Genomic DNA, 19,836 nt, shown 5'->3' with positions numbered 1-19,836 from the left:
GGACCACAGGAATGGGGAAATGAGAGGAGGAGGCCCAGGGCTGCGGGGGTGGGGCAGGTCTCAGGTCCACCTGTGAGCGGCGCGGGCTTGCACAGGGTGCTGTAGTGCGTGGCGGGAAAGGGCCCGGCCAGGCGGGCGCTGAAGGCGGCAGACGAGGCCGCAGCGAGCTCTTCTCGCAGCAGCCGCCCCTTGGGGTGGTCGGCGGGCAGCTCCCCAAGTCTCCGCTCCAGAGCTTCCCGCAGCAGCCCCAGCTTCTGGTTGGATTCTGTCAATTTCTCCTGGGCCTGCGTTGGGAAGTGTGGGGCTGGGGGCCGGACCAGGCTTGCCCCTTCCCAAGTGCAGGCCTAGGCCCCACCCCCAGGCTGAGTCTCGCACTGAGCTCCTCCCTAGAGGGCTAAACCTCAAACCAACTTGGTCCTACCCCTGGGAAAACCAGGCCCCGCCCCTTGGAGAGGCCCCTCCCCTCACCGAGGGCCATTCCTGCCTGAAACCATGCCCCCTCGCTGAGGCCCCGCCCCTCACGGTGGCACTGTTCCTGCCTGACGCCCTGACCCTCACAGTAGTCTACCCTGGCTGAGGCCCCACCCCTTATGAAGGTCACACCCCCTTTGAGACTCCACCCCTCACCATGGCTGTTCCTGGCGAAGTCCCCGCCGCTTGCTGAAGCACCGCCCCTTGCTAAAGTCCCGCCTTTAATGAAAGCTCCGCCCCTCACCTCGCTGACTGCCTTGCGGTCCGGGGCCTTGGCAGCACTGAGCAGGCGCAGTACGTTCTTGGCACCCTCGGCCACCGCGTGCTCCACTCGGAAGTGGTGCCGCAGCTCTTCGATGCGCAGCTCCACAGCCCCCAGGTCAGGACTCCCTGTGAGCGTGGAATACAGGGCATTGAGGCTAGCCTGCAGCGCCCCACCAACCTAGTCGCAGACACACCATTCGCAGGAACAGGCACAGGCCACAGACAAACCATCATGAAGATGCATCACGCTTCATCCAAGGGGCAGGCACAGTGACACTGTCGCACTGTCACCTGCAGACAGCCACACTTCCACCCAGACTCTTTTACCCAAACACCATCACTCACAGGGCCAGTCCTAGGGAAAAAGTTACCCTGTTACAGGGGACAATCTGAGCAATGACACACAGGCACACTGTCACCCCAGGCTTACCGACAGACACATTGTCACGGTCCCTCTTCACCTCCAGGGATTTGCACAGGGACAGACACAGGCACATTGTGGCCCCCAGGGACAGCCACATTATCTAGATTCAGACACTGTCACCCAGGGGCTGTCACCCAGACAGGAACATATAAATCATAGGCCAAGCATGGTGGCTCAGGCCTGTAATCTCAGCACTTTTGGAGGCCAAGGCAGGTGGATTACTTGAGGTCAGGAGTTTGAGACCAGCCTGGCCAACATAGTGAAACCCTGTCTCTACTAAAAATACAAAAATTAGCCGGGCACGGTGACGCATGCCTGTAATCCCAGCTACTCAGGAGGCTGAGGCAGGAGAATCACTTGAACCCAGGAGGCGGTGGTTGCAGTAAGCCGAGATGGCGCCATTGCTCTCCAGCCTGGGTGACAGAGTGAGACTCTATGTCATTAAAAAAAAAAAAAAAAAATACTGTCATACCCATGTTGACACACCTCATTCCCCAATGAACAGTCACCAGGTTACACAGTCAACCAGGCACGGTGACACTCATGGACATTTGGACAACCACAGCATACTACATTCACACAGATGGTGTCAGTCACAAAGACACTGTTAAGAGACTCAATGTTTGTCTCCTACCAAATTCCTATGTTGAACCCCTAATCCCCACTGGGATGGCACTTGGACTTCTCCAAGTGCCTTTGGGAGGTAATTAGGGTTAGAGGAAGTCATGGAGGGAGGGCCATCATGATGGGATTAGCACCCTTATCGGAGGAAGAAGCTGGGTGCAGTGGTCCACGCCTGCAATCCCAGCACTTTAGGAGGCTGAGGCAGGAGCATCACCTGAGGCCAGGAGTTTGAGACCAGCCTGGGCACCATAGAGAGACCTTGTCTCTACTAAAAATAAAAAATAAAGTAGCCAGGCGTGGTGGCATGTGCCTGTAGTCCCAGCTACTCAGAAGGCTGAACCAGGAAGACCACTTGAGCCCAGAAAGTCGAGGCTGCAGTGAGCTGTGATCACGCCACTGCACTCCAGCCTGGGTGACAGACCAAGACCCTGTCTCAAAAAACTAAAAATGAAAAATAAGAAGAGGAAGAGACACTAAGGCTCTCTCTCCGTGTGAGGGCGCAGTAAGAAGGGAGCCATCTGTAAGCCAGGAGGAGCGCCCTCACCAGGAACCGACCACGCCGGTACCCTGATCTGGGACTGCCAGTCTCCAGAACTGTGAAAAACATAAATGTCTGTTGTTTAAGCCACTCAGCCTATGGGACTTTGTTATGGCAGCCCAAGGAGAGTAAGGCAGGCACTGTCACACTGTCGCCCACAGGGACACATGGCATTACCACTTTGTCACCAGCGTAGGCACACTATCACCAGAGGAACATATACTCTGTCACAAAGATGCAGTCACCCTGCCACATAGAGACACTGTCATGAGTCAGACTCTGTTACACAGACACAGCCCTGTCATCTTGGGCACAGGGACACCATTATAGGGGCAGAGAAACACAGTCACAGACACAAATGCATTTATGCCCAAGCACAGGGTCAACAAAAGGGGCACAGGCCAGGCATAGTGGCTCACGCCTATAATCTCAACACTTTGGGAGGGTAAGGCAGGAGGATCACTTGAGGCCAGGAGTTTGAGACCAGCCTGGGCAAGACCTAGTCTCTACAAAAAAAAATTTCTTTGTTCATGTGTTTATCTGCTGACCTTCTCTCCACTATTATCCTATGACCCTGCCATATCCCCCTCTCTGAGAAACACCCAAGAATGATCAATAAATACTTAATAAAAAAAAAATAAATTTCTTTTAATAAGCTGGGTGTGGTGGCACATGCCTATGGTCCCAGCTACTCAGCAGGATTGCTTGAGCCCAGAAGGTCAAGCCTGCAGTGAGTTATGATCGCGCCACTGCATTCTAGCCTGGGCAACAGAGCGAGACCCTGTCTAAACAAAAAAAGTGTGTCGGCCGGGCACAGTGGCTCACACCTGTAATCCCAGCACTTTGGGAGGCCAAGGCGGGCAGATCACGAGGTCAGGAGATCGAGACCATCCTGGCTAACATGGTGAAACCCCGTCTCTACTAAAAATACAAAAAATTGGCTGAGCCTGGTGGCTCAAGCCTGTAATCCCAGCACTTCGGGAGGCCAAGGCAAGCGGATCATGAGATCAGGAGATCGAGACCATCCTGGCTAACATGGTGAAACCCCGTCTCTATTAAAAATACAAAAAAATTAGCCAGATGTGCTGGCAGGCGCTCATAGTCCCAGCTACTTGGGAGGCTGAGGCAGGAGAATGGCATGAACCTGGGAGGCGGAGCTTTCAGTGAGCTGAGATCGCACCACTGCACTCCAGCCTGGGTGACAGAGCAAGACTCCGTCTCAAAAAAAAAAACAAAATTTAGCCAGGCGTGGTGGCAGGCGCCTATAGTCCCAGCTACTCAGGAGGCTGAGGCAGGAGAATGGCATGAACCCGGGAGGCAGAGGTTGCAGTGAGCAGAGATTGTGCCACTGCATTCCAGCCTGGGCAACAGAGCGAGACTCTGTCTCAAAAAAAAAAAAAAAAAGGTGTGTCCTTGCAGTGTGTGTCAGTGCGACAGTGTACGTGATCGTGTGCCTGTACTGTGGATATCCACATGGGCTTCGCAGTGACTGTGTGATGATAGGATCACACATTCCCTTGTCTCTGGGTGTTGTTGCAAGGATGGGTGACTGGATGACTTCATTCCTAAAAGTCCCAGTGACTGATAAAGTGCCATGTGGCATCAGGTCTAGGGGTGACAGTGAGACTGTGTGTTTTTTTCTGTGTGTTTTTTTGAGACAGAGTCTCACTCTGTTGCCCAGGCTGGAGTGCAGTGGGCTGACCTTGGCTTACTGCAACCTCCGCCTCCCGGGTTCAAGTGATTCTCCTGCCTCAGCCTCCTAAGTAGCTGGGACTACAGCTGCATGCCACCATGCCCAGCTGATTTTTGCATTTTTAGTAGAGACAGGGTTTCATCATGTTGGCCAGGCTGATCTCAAACTCCTGACCTCAAATGATCCGCCCGCCTCGGTTTCCAAAGTGCTGGGATTACAGGCGTCAGCCACTGCACCCAGCCGAGATTGTGTTTATAAGGCAACATGCCTGTGACTATCAACTTCCTTGGAACTGTGTCTGTGTTATTGGTGTCCAGGTGAGTGACACATGTGGACACAGTGTGACTGTGAGTGTCTGACTCTCTGTGACCAAGTGCCAGGGTCATTATTCAGAATAGTCAGGCAGTCAAAAACATAGTAAATGAATGGGTGTGGCTGGGTACCAATAAAACTTTATTGACAAAAAAAGACAATGGATAGATTTGGTCCGAAGGTGGTAATTTACCAACCCCTGATGTAATCCAAACTTTGCATGGGACAAAATGGGAAGCTCTGGCCCAGAGAGGGTCAGGAATGTGTTGAAGTCTCACACTGGGTCACAGGACCCACCTCCGTGCCCCAGAAAGGGACTCATTATAGAGCTGGAGGCTGAGCCTTGCAAGGCGAGATGCAGGCTAAGCTGCCTGGAAGCAAGGGACTCACCTTGGGTCTCATCCGGGGCTGCCTGGTTCTCCAGCTGGCCGGCCTGCAGCGCCCGGCGGAGTTGCATGCGGATGATGTCAATCTTGGTCTTACTGTCCTGCAACATCTGCTGGGCTGTCAGCAGCAGCTTCCGGTCCTGGAGGCAGAGACAGTCTGAGAGAGGAAGGCTAGGTGGTTGGGGTCTAGCCACACCATGCAGGTCCTAGGTGACAGTGGCAGAGTGTTCACATGTGGATGTAACAACACGCATTTGCAGGCCAGGCACGGTGGCTCACGCCTGTAATCCCCACACTTTGGGAGGCTGAAGTGGGTGGACTGCTGAGCTCAGGAGTTAAAGACCAGCCTGGACAACGTGGCAAGACCTTGTCTCCACAAAAAAATGCAAAAATTAGCTGGGCGTGGTGGTGTGCACCTGTGGTCCTAGCTACTCAGGGGGCTGAGGCAGGAAGATCACTCAAGCCCAGGAGTTGGAGGCTGCATTGAGCTGAGATTGCATCACTGCCCTCCAGCCTGGGCAACAAAGCGAGACCCTGTCTCAAAATAAATAAATAAGTAAATAAATGTACTTCCATGCATTCCTGATGTAGTCCAAGGAGTCCTCAGCCTCCTGAGCAGCTGGGATTACAGGCGCCCGCCACCACGCCCAGCTTTTTTTTTTTTTTTTGAGACAAAATTTCGCTCTGTCGCTCAGGCTGGAGTGCAGTGGTGTGATCTCAGCTCACTGCAACCTCTGCCTCCCAGGTACAAGCGATTCTCCTGCCTCAGCCTCCCGAGTAGCTGGGATTACAGGCATGTGCCACCACGCCCGGCTAATTTTTGTATTTTTTTAGTAGAGTTGGGGTTTCACCATGTTGGCCTCACTGGTCTTGAACTCCTGACTTCAAGTGATCTGCCCGCCTCAGCCTCCCAAAAGTGCTGGGATCCGCTCCCGGCCTACTCTATTCATTTTCACTGGGTCAGTATCACCCCGGGGCGGAGGGGGGGCAGAAATTCTTAGGGGGTGAGAAACTCTTATTCTTTTTCTGTATACTGCTCAGATACATGTAAAAGATATACAATTGATCTAGGTTTTAAATTTTCATAGAATGGTGTTCAAATACTTGTACATAGGTGTTCACAGCAAAACTATTCACAATCACTAAAAAGGTGGAAACAACCAAATGTCCACCAATTGATAAATGGGGCGCAGTGGCTCACAGCCGTAATCCCAGCACTTTGGGAGGCCAAGGCAGGAGGAATGCTTGAGCCCAGGAGTTCGAGTCCAGCCTGGGCAACATAGACCCCTATCTCAATAAAAATAAAAATAAATTAAATAAATAAAATAATGCTAGGCCAGGCGAGGTGGCTCACATCTGTAATCCCAGCACTTTGGGAGGCCGAGGTGGGCAGATCAGCCGAGGTCAGGAGTTCGAGACTCGCCTGGCCAATATGGTGAAACCCTATCTCTACTAAAAATACAAAAATTAACGGGGCGTGGTGGTACATGACTGTAATCCCAGGTACTTGGGACGCTGAGGCATGAGAATCGCTTGAACCCAGGAGGCGGAGGTTGTAGTGAGCCGAGATCACGCCACTGCACTCCATCCTGGGCGACAGAGTGAGACTCTGTCTCAAAAAATAAATAAAATAGTGTCATTAAAAAAAATCCATGCAGTCTGTCCTCCCATGTGACATTCACGTAGAAGGACATGCGCACACCAGCCTGTGGGTCTGGACATTAATCCTCTAGCTGTAGGTCGGCCTGTGCTTGTGGTGTCAGAATTTCTGGGTGCTGATGGAGACCTGTGTGTTCCTGGGACTGATTGGCAGGACGGGGGATGTGTGTGTATCTGTGCGTCCGTGCGCACCAGTGTCTGGGTATGAATGTAAGAGTGTGTGTGTGTGTCCAGATGTGGCTGTGGTGGGATTCTCCATGTGTTGCTAGATGTTGTTACCACTGTGTGTCTCTAGATGTCATGACAGCATGTGTGTGTGTGTGTCTAGATGTTATGATGGTGTGTGAGTGTGAAGGTATTGACATGACTGTGTGTGTGCTTGTAACAGGACACACCATCAGCAGTGAGAGGCTGCATGTTGCCCTGACTGTGGATGGGCCTGAGGCTCTGCAGGGGACTGTGGGAGGAGGGGAGACAATTTGCCACATGTCTGTCTGACATCACCCATAGTCATGCTTCCCATATGCCCCCATGAGCTGCCTGTGCCTTAGTCCTGACACCAAGTTACACCCATCAGCCAGTATGTCCCCAATCCAAAGGCTCCCAGCCTCCCATGGGGGCAGCTGTAGGCTGCACCCTATGCCCCCAGCCTGTGATCTGCTCACAGGCGTGTGCATACATGTGCAGCGTATGTGCAGATACACAGGTGAGTGTGTACGTGTGGGTGTGTACATGTGCGTGTGCACTGCAAATGTGTATGCAGGTGTGTGCATACATGTGCGGTGTGTGTGCAGATACACGGGTGGGTATGTACATGTGCGTGTGCACTGCAAATGTGTCTGCAGGTGCAGGTGTGTGAGCATGTGCAGGTGTGTGTGCACATGGGGGGTGTATGTACACATGCTGGTATACGCACATGTGGGTGTGTGCAAGTATGCATGCACGTGTAGCTGTGTGTGCACGTTCAAGGGTGTGTACACATGCAGGTGTGTGTACATGTGGTGGGTGTATGCATGTATGTGTACACATTTGTATGGGTATGTACACACGTGGGTGAGCGTGTATGCACACAGGTAGGTGTGTGCATGTACAGACGTGGGAGTACATGCCAGTGAGTGTGTGCACATACAGGTGTGGGTGCACACTCGAGTGGGTGTGTGTACACGTGGACAGGTGTGTACACATGCAGGTGGGTGTGCACGTGTGGGGTGTGCATGCGCAGGTGTGGGTGCACATTCGAGTAGGCGTGTGCACACGGGGACAGATGTGTACACATGCAGGTGGGTGTGCACATGTGGGGGGACTGTACGCATGCAGGTGTGGTGTGTGCACACGGTGTGTGTGTGCGCGTGCTGCCTCACCTTGGTGCTGCCATTGCTGTAGGTCTGGATCATGTTCTCCGCCCCCTGCTTCACCTTCAGCTCAATGGCCAACTGCTTCTCCAGGCCCGCCACGCGGCTCAGGTTGGTGGCCGAGCAGGTGGGGCCGCCCGCACCAGGGGACTGGGGGCCATCTGGAGGCGACAGGTGGGAGAGAGTCACCACGCATCGTCACCTTGGTCTGCCTGGGAGGCTTCATCCTCAGCCCAGCCTGGGCATCGCCCCTGGGGCATGGGGGAGGGGCAGCTGGGGGCCAGCAGACAGGCAGGCAGGGGGACACCAGGGCCCAGCAGTCTACCCACCCACCCTCCCAGGGAAACCCCTCGGGGCTGGGGCAGGACCCAGGATGAATGAGTGCAGGCGAGCACCCAGGTGTGTTAGTGTGTCCTTGGTGCTGGGTCCACTGCATTTGGGAGGCCCGTGAGTAACTTCGTACACGGCTTGTGTGAGCCTGTGGGTGTGGGAGTGGTGCCATCTGTGAGCTGCAGGGTGTTGGCATGGCTGAGTGTGTGTTTCCCTAGGTGTTAGTGTAACTCTGTGAGACGCCATGTGTTAGAATGACTGTCTGAGATTGTGGGTGTTGGGAGATGCTCTGCGTACATCTCTGACTGTTGCTACAACTGTGAGTTCAGATTTCCAGGTTGGTATGACTGAGTCTCCGGGTGTTGGCACATCCGGATGCATGTGTCTGCGTGAGTCTCTGGAGAGTGAGGTGATGCTCGAGGGGACCCTGGGTGCAGAAATGACTGAGGCCGGGCGCAGTGGCTCACGCCTATAATCCCAACGCTTTGGGAGGCCGAGGCAGGCGGATTACTTGAGGTCAGGAGTTAAAGACCACCCTGGCCAACATGGCAAAACCCCATCTCTACTAAAAATGCAAAAATTAGCCAGGCGTGGTGGCTCATGCCTATAATCCCAGCTACTTGGGAGGCTGGGGCAGGAGAATCGCTTGAACCTGGGAGGTGGAGGTTGCAGTGAGCCGAGATCCTGCTATTGCACTTCAGCCCGGGTGACAAGAGCGAAAGTCCGTCCTTCCCCCTCCTTCCCCCCCAAAAAATTTTAAACCGCTGGGTGAGGTGGCTCACACCTGTAACCCCAGCATTTTGGGAGGCAGATCACCTGAGGTGGGTGGATCAGTTGAGGTCAGGAGTTTGAAACCAGCCTGACCAACATGGTGAAATCCCATCTGTACTAAAAATACAAACATTAGCCGGGCGTGGTGGTGCAAGCCTGTAGTCCCAGCTACTCAGGAGGCTGAGGCAGGAGAATCACTTGAACCTGGGAGGTGGAGGTTGCAGTGAGCTGAGATTGCACCACTGCTCTCCAGCCTGGGCGACACAGCAAGACTCCGTCTCAAAAAGAAAAAAAATGTAAAAGCAATAAAAATTTTTTAAATTAAAAAACAGGCTGGGTGCAATGGCTCACACCTGTATTCCCAGCATTTGGGAGGCCAAAGCAGGAGGATCACTTGAAGCCAGGAGTTCTAGCCAAGCCCCGGCAGCATACCAAGACCCTGTCTCTACAAAAAAAAAAAAAAATTAAATTAAATTAGCCAGGCATGGTGGTGTATGCCTATAGTCCCAGCTGCTTGGAAGGCTGAGGTAGGAGGATTGTTTGAGCCCAGGAAATTGAGGCTGTAGTGAGCTTTGATCACACCACTGTACTCCAGCCTGGGTGACAAGGCAAGACCCTGTCTCAAAACAAAAACAAAAATAAACAGTCTTTGGGTATCATCCATGTAACTGTGGGAGTTTCTGGGTATTCGTGTGACAGTGTGCACATCCTTGAGTGTTGCCTGGGTGTTGGCGTGGCTGTGTCTGGAGGTATTTGTGTGACAGTATGTGCACCCTTGGGTGTTGCCTGGGTGTTGCCTGTGTGTTGGTGTGGCTGTTTTTTTAGGTGTTTGTGTGACTGCGTACACATCCTTGAATGTTGCCTGGGTGTTGGCGTGGCTGTGTCTAGAGGTATTCATGTGACAGCGTGCACGGTCCTGAGTGTTACCGGGTGCTGGTGTGGCTGTATGCACCTCTCTGGGTGTTGGTGGCTACGTGGGTCATGGCATGCATCTCCCTGGGTGTCCGTGGAGATGGGTTAACCTGGCTCTGGAGACCATGGGTGAGCCAGTGAGCAGCGGAACCCCTGGAGTCCCGCATCCCCAGAGGCATCCCAGCTCACCGTGGGTGGCCGCCGGGTCGGGAAGCACCACGTGGGCGTGCAGCTCCTGCAGCTGCTGGTGCAGCAGGTCGAGGCGGCGCGAGGAGCCCCGCAGCAGCAGCTCCACGGGGCCCAGGCTGCGGCCCAGGTCAGTGGTGGCCCGCCGCAGGTTCTCAGCACCCTCCTTCAGCTTCAGCTCCTTGCGGATTTCCCGCCGCAGCCGTTCCCGCTCCAGCTCCAGCTGCTGCTGTACCCCGGGGGCCGCCAGGTCTGCCCCGGCCAGGCCCAGCTGCTCTAGCAGGGACCAGCTGTGAGGCTCACTCTGCGGAGGACAGAGCAGGGTCAGTGGAGCTAGGAGGACTCCAGGTGCAGACCACATGCAGCCAGCCTGGCCCAGCCTCTGCCCTGGATTGGGGCTCCCAAGACAGGGCCTGCTCTACCTCCTCTGACTCCCAAAACTGGAAGGTGACGAGGCCTTGCCACTGCTTCCTGACCTCCCCAAACTGGGAGGTCTCAAGAGCAGGGCCTTGTCACCCCTACCACCACAGCATCCTCCACATTAAGTGGGTCTCAAGAATAAGATCTGTCTCCCTTCTGCTGCCTCCCCCAAACTAGAGGGTCCCAAGGGAAGATTCTTTCTTTTCTCTGCTGCTCCCCGAAACTAAGAGGGTCCAAGGGCAGGCCCTGTCTTCTCTCTGCTGTACCCCTAAAACTACAGGGTCCTGAGGACAGGCCCCATCTTCCCTCACTTGTACCCTGAAACTATGGCATCCCAAGGGCAGGCCTCATCTTTCCTTGGCTATACCCCAAAACTAGGGTATCCCAAGGGCAGGCCAAGTCTTCTCTCTGCTCTACCCCCAAACTATGGGGTCTTGAAGACCCTCATCTGCTCTTCTCTATCTTCAACAACTGGGACCCTAAAGAGCAGAGCCCAGTCTCCTTCCGTCTGTCTCTCCCCAACCTGGGAGCCCCGAAGGGCCCTGGAGAGTCTCATCCTCCAAACAGAGAACTCTGAGGCCAGCACCCCATCTCCTCTCCTTGTTCCCAAACTGAGAGGTACCCGGGGAAGGACTACTGGCCTGTGCCACTTGGGGTCCCCTTCTGCCTGCCCCCACAGGGACCCTGGACCCCACCTCCAGCTCCTGCTCCGAGGGGTTATTGGCCTCCGCCATCCTGGGTCCGGGCTGAGGGCCCCGCCCTCTTCCTGAGCCTCAGCCCCACCAGGGCCTCTCGGCCGCCACTTCCTCTTTCCTGTCAACTCCCAGCACCCCTTGCGCGGGGCCAACTCCAGGGCATCTAAGGGACCTTCCCTTCAGCCACCTCTAGGGCCAAGCCTGTTCCTCTAGATGAGACCCAGGGACAGTCCTTGCTCCCTGTCCCTAGAGAATGTTCAAGGTGTAGGCAGTTTGTACATTCACACACTCATGGTGTATCCATGAGGGGATGCAGGCTCTGGGGGGCTGACTTGAGTGTGCACATACTTTCAAATACATATGTGGATATGCACAGAACACAGGCTCACAAATGTTTGCACACTTTCTCTTTCTTTTTTTTTTTTTTTTGAGACAGAGTCTCCCTTTGTGTTGCCCAGGCTGGAGTGCACTGGTGCGATCCCGGCTCACTGCAACCTCCGCCTCCCAGGTTCAAGCAATTCTTTGCCTCAGCCTCCCGAGTAGCTGGGATTACAGGCATGCACCACCACGCCCAGCTAATTTTTGTATTTTTAGTAGAGACAGGGTTTCACCATGTTGGCCAGGCTGGTCTCGAACTCCTGACCTCAGGTGATCCACCCCCCTCAGCCTCCCAAAGTGCTAGGATTACAGGCGTGAGCTACTGCGCCTGGCCTGTGTTTGCACACTGTTATGGCTGCCGGTGTGTGCCTGCAACACAGGCTCACATGTGTGCACACTCCCATGCCTGTGTGTGTGGATGAAACAAAGATCCACACACAGGTGCACACTTCTACACCTGCAGGTGTGTGCCTGGAAAATGGGCTCACAGTGTACCCATCCCCATGCCTACCACATATGCACTTATTTGCAAACACATACAAGTGCTTATGAGCTTCGCTCTAGAACCCATACAAGACACACTCCCACCTGCCCGAGAGGGCACGGCCCACATGCTCATGCGTGTGCACATGCTTACACACGTATGCACGCTCCCCGAGGCCCCTGCAGCGCATCCATGCTCCCACAGACCTCCTGCCCTGCGACTACCTGCATACGTCCAAGTGACCCCTTGTCCCCGGCTTCCCCTTCAGGGTCAGAACAGCCACTTCTTCAGAGGCGAGGCCCCTTTCCTGCAGACCGGCCGTCCCAACTTCCTGCTTCCTCTCAGTCCAGTCGCCAACTGTTATTGACCATAGCTGAGAGGCCCAGGGTCCCAGCCAGCCCAGTGGCACTCCCTCAGGCCAACACAATTAGGGGACAGCACTGGGGGACTGGGATAAGAATTTCCAAAACCAGGCCGGGCACGGTGCCTCACGCCTATAATCCCAGCATTTTGGGAGGCCGAGGTGGGCGGATCACCTGAGGTCAGGAGTTCGAGATCAGCCTGACCAACATGGAGAAACCCCATCTCTACTAAAAATAAAAATAAAAATAAAATAAAAAATAAAAAATTAGCCGGGTATGGTGGTACATGCCTATAATCCCAGCTACTCGGGAGGCTGAAGCAGAATCACTTGAACCCAGGAGGCAGAGGTTGAGGTGAGCCAAGATCGTGCCATTGCACGCCAGAGCGAAACTCCGTCTCAAAAAAAAAAAAAAAGAATTTCCAATTTCCAAAATCACACTGGGCGTGGTGGCTCACATCTGTAATCCCAGCACTTTGGGAGGATGAGCGAGGCAAATCACTTGAGGTCAGGAGTTCGAGCCCAGCCTGGCCAACATGATGAAACCCCATCTCTACTAAAAATATGAAAATTAGCCAGGCATGGTGGCACGTGCTTGTAATCCCAGCTGCTTGGGAGGCTGAGGCATGAGAATTGCTTGAACCTAGGAAGTGGAGATTGCAGTGAGTCGAGATCACACCACTGCACTCCAGCCTGGGCGACAGAGTAAAACTCTGTCTCAAAAAAAAAAAAAAAAAAAAGAATGCCCCAAATCAGCAGCCTACAAAACCACTTGCTAAGCACACAGTAACGTTCAAGAACAACTTATGATGGCATTACTTCCTGATAAGCTCATCATAAATTGAAAATATCATAAGTCAAAAATGCATTTAATACACCTTACCTACCAAACATCATAGCTCACCCTGGCCTGCCTTAAATGTGCTCAGAACACTTACCCAAGCCTACAGTTGGGCAAAAACGTCTAACACAAAGCTACTTTACAGTAAAGTTGAATATCTCATGTAACTTTTTTCTTTTTATTTGAGACAGGGTTTTACTCTGTTGCCCAGGCTGGAGTGCAGTGGTGTGATCATGGCTCCCTGCAGTGTCTACCTCCTGGGCTCAAACAGTCCTCCCAGCTCAGCCTCCCGAGCAGCTGGGACTACAGGCATACGCCACCACACCTGACTAATTTTTGTATTTTTCATAGACATGGGGTCTCACTATGTTGCCCAGGCTGATCTCAAACTCTTGGCCTCAAGTAATCCTCCTGCCTCAGCCTCCAAAAGTACGGGATTACAGGTGTGAGTCACTGCCCCGTGGGCAGAGACTAGATTTAAAACAAGAGCACCCAGATTCCAAATGCTTGCTAGGAAATGGCCCCCTGGGGTTATCTCCTTCAGCTGGGAGCATCCATTTCACAGACAAGGAATGTTATCCTTGGCTCGTGACTGATCTCAAGAGCAGCTGCCCCCAGGGAGGAATGCCATAGACCAAGTGTATCACTCCCACCATCTTCCCAGCCCCTCCCTACTAATCTTGAGTAGCTGCCAAGAATCTTCCAACTTCACAGGTGAGGAAACTGAGGCTCAAGGAAGTCACAGTAGTATGTTTGGTTTGTTTGTTTGTTTGAGACAGAGTCTTGCTCTTTCGCCTAGGCTGGAGTGGAGTGGTGCAATCTTGGCTCACTGCAATTTCCACCTTCCGGGTTCAAGCAATTCCCCTGCCTCAGCCTCCTGAGTAGTTGGGACTACAGGCACGTGCCACCGCGCCCAGCTAATGTTTTGTATTTTTAGTAGAGACGGGGTTTCACACGTTGGCCAGGCTGGTCTGGAACTCCTGACTTCAAGCGATCAGCCAGCCTCGGCCTCCCAAAGTTCTGGGATTACAAGTGTGAGGCACTGTGCCTGGCCAGTAACAGTTTTCCATGGAGGGGAGATTTTCTCCCCATACCCGGGGACATGTGGCAACATCCAGAAACATTTTTGGTTGTCATGACTGTGGGTAGGGAGGTGGCTTCTACCAGGGTGAGGCCAGGGATGCCACTTAACGCCCTGCAGTGCACAGGACAGCCTCTACTGCAAAGAATGACCCAGCCCTGAATGTCAGTAGTGCTAAGGCTGAGAAGCCTATGGTTAAGGGTCATAGATTTGGCCAGGTGTGGTGGTTCACATCTGTAATCCCAGCGCTTTGGGAGGCTGAGGCAGGAGCAGTGTTTGAGGTCAGGAATTGGAGATCAGTCTGGGCAACAGAGCAAGACCTACAAAAATCTCTACAAAAAATAAAAAAAGCATTGGCCAGGTGTGGTGGCTCTGCCTGTGATCCTAGCACTTTAGGAGGCCAAGGCCGAAGGACTGCTTGAGCTCAGGAGTTTGAGACCAGCCTGGGCAATAACGGTGAGACCCCATCTCTACAAAAAATGTAAGAATTAGCCAGGTGTGATGGCATGTGCCTGTAGTCTCAACTACTTGGGAGCCTGAGGTGGGAAGCTGGCTTGAGCCCAGGAGGCAGAGGTTCCAGTGAGCCAAGATCACGTCACCGCACTTCAGCCTGGCCAACAGAGCCAGGCTTTGTCTCAAAAAAGAAAAAAAGAGGCCGGGCGCAGTGGCTCACGCCTATAATCCCAGCATTTTGAGAGGCCGAGGCAGGCAGATCACGAGGTCAGGAGATCAAGACCATCCTGGCTAACAAGGTGAAACCCTGTCTCTACTAAAAATACAAAAAAATCAGCCGGGCGTGGTGGCGGGCGCCTGTAGTCCCAGCTACTTGGGAGGCTGAGGCAGGAGAATGGCGTGAACCCAGGAGGCAGAGCTCGCAGTAAGCCAAGATCAAGCCACTGCACTCTAGCCTGGGCGACAGAGCGAGACTCCATCACAAAAAAAAAAAAAAGGAAAAGAAAAAAAGAAAGGCTGGGCGCAGTGGCTCATACCTGTAATCCCAGCACTTTGGGAGGCCTAGGAGGGCAGGTTACTTTGAGCTCAAGACTTCAAGACCAGCCTGGGCAACACAGCAAAACCCTGACTCTACTAAAAATACAAAAATTAGCCGGGCGTGGTGGTGTGCACCTGTAGTCCCAGCTACTCAGGAGGCTGGGGTGGGAGAACGGCTTGAGTCTAGGAGGCAGAGATCATGCCGCTGCACTCCAGCCTGGGTGACAGAGTGAGACCCCAGTCTCAATTTTTAAAAAAAAGGAAAAAAAAAAATTAGCCAGGTATGGTGGTGCGTGCCTGTAGTCCTGTAGATCAGGTGTTTGAGGCTGCAGTGAACAAGAATCTCGCCACTGCATTCCAGCTTGGGTAACAGAGCGAGACCCTGTCTCTACAAAAGTAAAAGGAATTAGCCAGGCATGTTGGTCTGTGCCTTTTGTCCCAGCTACTTGGGAGGCTGAGGCAGGAAGATCACTTGAGCCCCGGAAATCGGAAATCGAGGCTGCGGTGACATAGGATCACACCACTGCACTCCAGCCTGGGTGACAGAGCAAGACTCTCTCCCCTAAAATAAATAAATATAAATAAGTAAATCAATCAATAAGGACACAGATTCACACCCTGAGCTGCTGACCAGGACGCTTACCAGTAACGACTTCATAGCAGCCCTGCCTGCCAAGTGCTGGCGAGGTCTGGGTCTCTCTCTCTCCCATGAACACCCTCTTAGTCCCATTTTTCCTAGGTCAGAACCCAGGCTCAGAGAGGCGAAGGCACTGGGCCCAGGACACACAGCGAGGAAGTATCAGCGCTGGAATTTAAGCCCAGGCTCACCAAATACCACCCTCGCTCAGAAGGCCCCACCCCATCCCCAGCAGGCAGAGGGAGGACACAGCCAAGAGCGGGGCCAGCTCAACTGGGGAAGTCCAGGCAGAGAGGAGAGGTGGCCTCCCTCGGCCCCACCTCCAGCAGCTGAGGTCTGTAATGCACAGAGGGAGGGAGGCTGGGCTCCTGGGTTCTCCTCCCCTGAGTGACTCACTTCTACCCAGGGCACAGGGGTCACCTGAGGGCCAGCAAGGCAAACCCAGGACTCAGGGCCCTGGCCTGGCCTATGGAGAACCCCTGCTCCTCGGCTGCCCACCATGGAGCGGAGACCTCAGACCCAGAGGACCTGCCTCCCATAATCCCCATCTTGCCAGAGCAGCCGGGGACCTAGACCCCCACATCCGGAGATTTCAATGCCTTGGGCGTTTCCGGAATCTGGACAGGACATCCGTTTGCAGGACACAGAACAGACAGGCACACGTTGGGACAGATAGAGGGACAGGGCGGCAGGCCCAAGCAACCACGAGAGAGGGATGACCAGGAGGGGGGAAGAGACTGGGGAGGAGATGGGAAGGGAGGACCAGGGCGTGGGTCCAGCCTCATTGCAGGAATCACAGCCTGTCTGGGTCATGTGTGGGATGCGCCAAGCGCATGCATGCGCCAGGGGATTCCTACACAGCCCTCCCTGGGCCGGGGGTAGAGGCAGGGACCCCGGCCCATCCCGGCCCTGAGGTCTGACCTTGTGTGATCGGCAACACCAGATACGCCCAGCTCCTCGGCAAGGCCGGCAGGCCATCAGCAGGACTGGGGAGGCGGGAGGGACCGGGGGTTACCGGGGAGACACAAAGGGGCTGGGGACAGGTGCAGAAGGAGACGAGAACCCCGTTACACAACAACCACAGGACAATGAACTGGATGGTGAGGTGCTAATGGGGGCACCGAGGCACAGACATTTCTCAGATTTGGGTCACTTGAACCAAAGAAGGTTGGCAGTCACCCTAGCCGTGCTTGTCACAGACGGGGAAGATGAGTCCAGGTCAGTGGTACCCACCAGGTGGCACAAGGGGAATCTGGCTGGGCAGGAGGCTGGTGCCAGTCACGTGTGTGTGTTAGCAGGGTGGGGGTGACCCAGCCGTGCCCAGCCACCATGCCAAAAAGTAGGATTCTATATATGGGAGCATCCCTGGCCTGTTGACTGAGACACTCCCCACCCGGGAGAAGGTTCCACCTGACAGCCCAAGGGTGGGAGTGGGGGTCCCCAGTCCCCCGACCTAATGCAGTGACTCTGGTACTTCCGCCAACAGGTGCCAATCTGGGTGGTGTCTGGAACATCATAAAGCTGTCTAGAGGCGGGGGTGGCTGGAGCTTTGTTATGCGGGGGAAGGGCACGGGCCGGGCCCAGCGGCCTCCTCCCCTCCCGGGGCACTGCGCCAGGCACCTGCCCCAGATGGAGCGGCACCTGCCGGGTACCCAACCCTGGGGAGGGGGATGAGTTTGGGAGCGGACGAGAGGCACCGGGACTCCCAGCCAGCCACAGACACCCGAAGTAGAGCATCCGCCGCGCCCCTTCTAGTTCTCCGGGAGAGGCCGAGTTTGAGGGTGCAGCAGGGGTTGCCTCCGGGATCGCCCCCAAACCAGACCCGTCCACATCGCCACCTGCCGAGAAGGGGGCCTCGCTGGCTCCACAGTCCCGGCCCAGGGAGGGGGCGCTGGGCGCTCCGGAGGCCCCCGCCCTCGCCATCGCCGCCCGAGTCCCGTTCGGGGGGCTGGAGGGCTCCCCCGGCAGCGCGCGGGCGGCGTCCGCCGGCGCCGTCCGATCGCCCCGGGACTCCAGACGCAGGTGCGCCTACCTGCACGGCGTCGCTGGCCATGTCCTCCTGCCGCCCGCCAGGGGTCCCCGCGCGGAGGGAGGGGCGGCAAGAGGAGCGCGCGTGCGCCCCAGGCGTGGCGGGGAGGGGGCGGGCGCGGAGCGACCCTCCCCGGCGCGCGGCCAGCTCCGGCCTGCTAGGCTCCCGCCTCGCCTGGCCAGGCCGCCGCGTCCCCGCGCCGCGCCCTCCGGCCCCAGCGGCCGCCGGGCCTGGTCACGTGACCCCGGAGGTCGGCGCCCGGGGAGGGGGCGGGGCCGAGGGGGGAGGGGTTCCCAGAGGCCCCCGGGGCTGCGGGGTCCAGCCCGTCCGCCCCCTCGGTCTCCCGAGCCCGGAGCAACCCATCGGCTCCCCACCTTTCCTCTTTCCGGGTCTCGCGACGACCGCACGCTGCCGAGGGGTCCCCCATTGGAGCGCGCGGGAACCCGAGGAGAACGGTTCCCCGCGTTCAAGCCGAGGGCGGCGGAGGCCTTTGGGCCTCCCGGGACCCCTGAAAAAAACAAACAGAATAACCCCCCACCCCACCCCACCCCGGTGCATTTGCAAGCTCGGGACGCCTGCATCTGTGGTCCCCTATTCAAGGGCAAGGAAGTTTCCCCGTTACCTGGAGACAAGCTCTGGGCAGATCTGCATTCAAATCCCAACGCTTTACGCCTTGGGGAAGCCAAACCCTTCCGGGCACCTCATCTGTGAAATGGGAATGATGCGCTCACCTCCTAGGTGTTGGTAAAATTCAATGAGACAGTGCAGGCCAAGAGCTGAGAACACACTAGACGCTCCATAAGTGTTAGCTGCTGTCACTTTTAATGTTATCGTAATTGTTTGTTTGTTGTTTTGCTATTTTTGGACGGAGTTTCGCTCTGTTGCCCATGCTGGAGTGCAGTGGCGCGATCTCGGCTCACTGCAGCCTCCGCCTCCCGGGTTCAAGCGATTCTTCTGCCTCAGCCTCCTGAGTAGCTGGGATTACAGGTGCCCACCACCATGCCCGGCTAATTTTTGTATTTTTAGTAGAGACGGGGTTTCATCATGTTGGCCAGGCTGGCCTCGAACTCCTGATCTCAGGTGATCCGCCCGCCTCGGTCTCCCAAAGTGCTGGGATTACACAGGCCTAAGCCACCGCGCCCGGCCTCCATTATCGTTATTGTTATTAAAAGAGGTTTGAATCCCAACTCGCTGTTCATCCTGGAGACCCCTGTGGCCTCTGAGTCTCAGTTTTCCCCGCTGTAAAATGGGCACCGCCTACTTTTTCGGGGTTGCTGCATGCAGATGGTGCTCCATAAATGCAGACTCGTGCCCAAGCGGAGAATGGAGGCCTCTGCGGAATTTCTAGCGGATCTCCGGGGTCTGCAGAGCGTGCAGCTTTGTTCATGGCCGCCGTCGGACCCTCACTCCTTTGGAAACCAGGCGAGGGAGCCAAACCTTGGTATCCGGGGCTCTGGCAGGGAGCGCTCCCTGGCGGCGGTGCCTGCCCATTGGCGCCCTTTGGGACCCGAGGAAGCGCCGTGGGCTGCGGGTACCTTGGTTACGCGTGGCTCTGCGTGGTTTCAGTCGTCCCAGAAACCAGGGCGCGATGTTTTCTCTCTTATTTTTTCCTCTGAGCAACTCTTTGGGGGATATTAACAACAGAAAGAGAGAAGGAGGAGAATCATGCTGATCCAGAACCCATCCAGCCGGGCATGGTGGCGCACGCCTGTAGTCCCAGCCACCAGGAGGCTGAGGCGGGAGGATCGCTTGAGCTCAAGAGGCCGAGAATGCATCACTGTGGGGAGCAATCATGACGCCCCTGCACTCCAGCCTGGATGACAGAGCGAGACCCTGTCTAAAAAAAGAAAAAAAGAAAAAAAAAAACGGTTGGGTGCCGTGGCTCACACCTGTAATCCCAGCCCTTTAGGAGGCCAAGGTGGGTGGTGGGTGGATCTCTGGAGGTCAGGAGTTCGGGACCAGCCTAGCCAATATGGTGAAACCCGTCTCTACTAAAAA

General features: G+C 55.3%; 1 protein-coding gene across 3 annotated transcripts in view; it reads right to left on the bottom strand.

Annotated features, from left to right (window-relative positions):
* The window catches only part of PKN1 (protein kinase N1), a 39,373-nt gene extending 20,835 nt beyond the window's left edge, over positions 1-18,538 (bottom strand). The window contains exons 1-7 of one of the 3 annotated variants that reach the window (XM_054461746.2): positions 18,461-18,538; positions 18,213-18,346; positions 9,926-10,226; positions 7,733-7,884; positions 4,717-4,852; positions 716-861; positions 71-284 (exon numbers count right to left, since the gene is read on the bottom strand). In XM_054461746.2, the coding sequence (XP_054317721.1) occupies positions 71-284; positions 716-861; positions 4,717-4,852; positions 7,733-7,765 (529 nt within the window). In that variant the 5' untranslated portion in view covers positions 7,766-7,884; positions 9,926-10,226; positions 18,213-18,346; positions 18,461-18,538. Of the gene's footprint in view, positions 1-70; positions 285-715; positions 862-4,716; positions 4,853-7,732; positions 7,885-9,925; positions 10,227-11,037; positions 11,092-17,841; positions 18,073-18,212; positions 18,347-18,460 lie in introns of those variants that run through there. The other 2 variants (XM_054461744.2, XM_054461742.2) reach the window with 2 other exon arrangements.
* Between the last annotated feature and the right edge of the window lie 1,298 nt (positions 18,539-19,836).

This window comes from Pongo pygmaeus, chromosome 20 (genome assembly GCF_028885625.2).
Source record: "Pongo pygmaeus isolate AG05252 chromosome 20, NHGRI_mPonPyg2-v2.0_pri, whole genome shotgun sequence".
NCBI classification, from domain to species: domain Eukaryota; kingdom Metazoa; phylum Chordata; class Mammalia; order Primates; family Hominidae; genus Pongo; species Pongo pygmaeus.
Note: the sequence above shows the minus strand (reverse complement) of the source record. Positions and strands in the feature narration are given on the sequence as shown.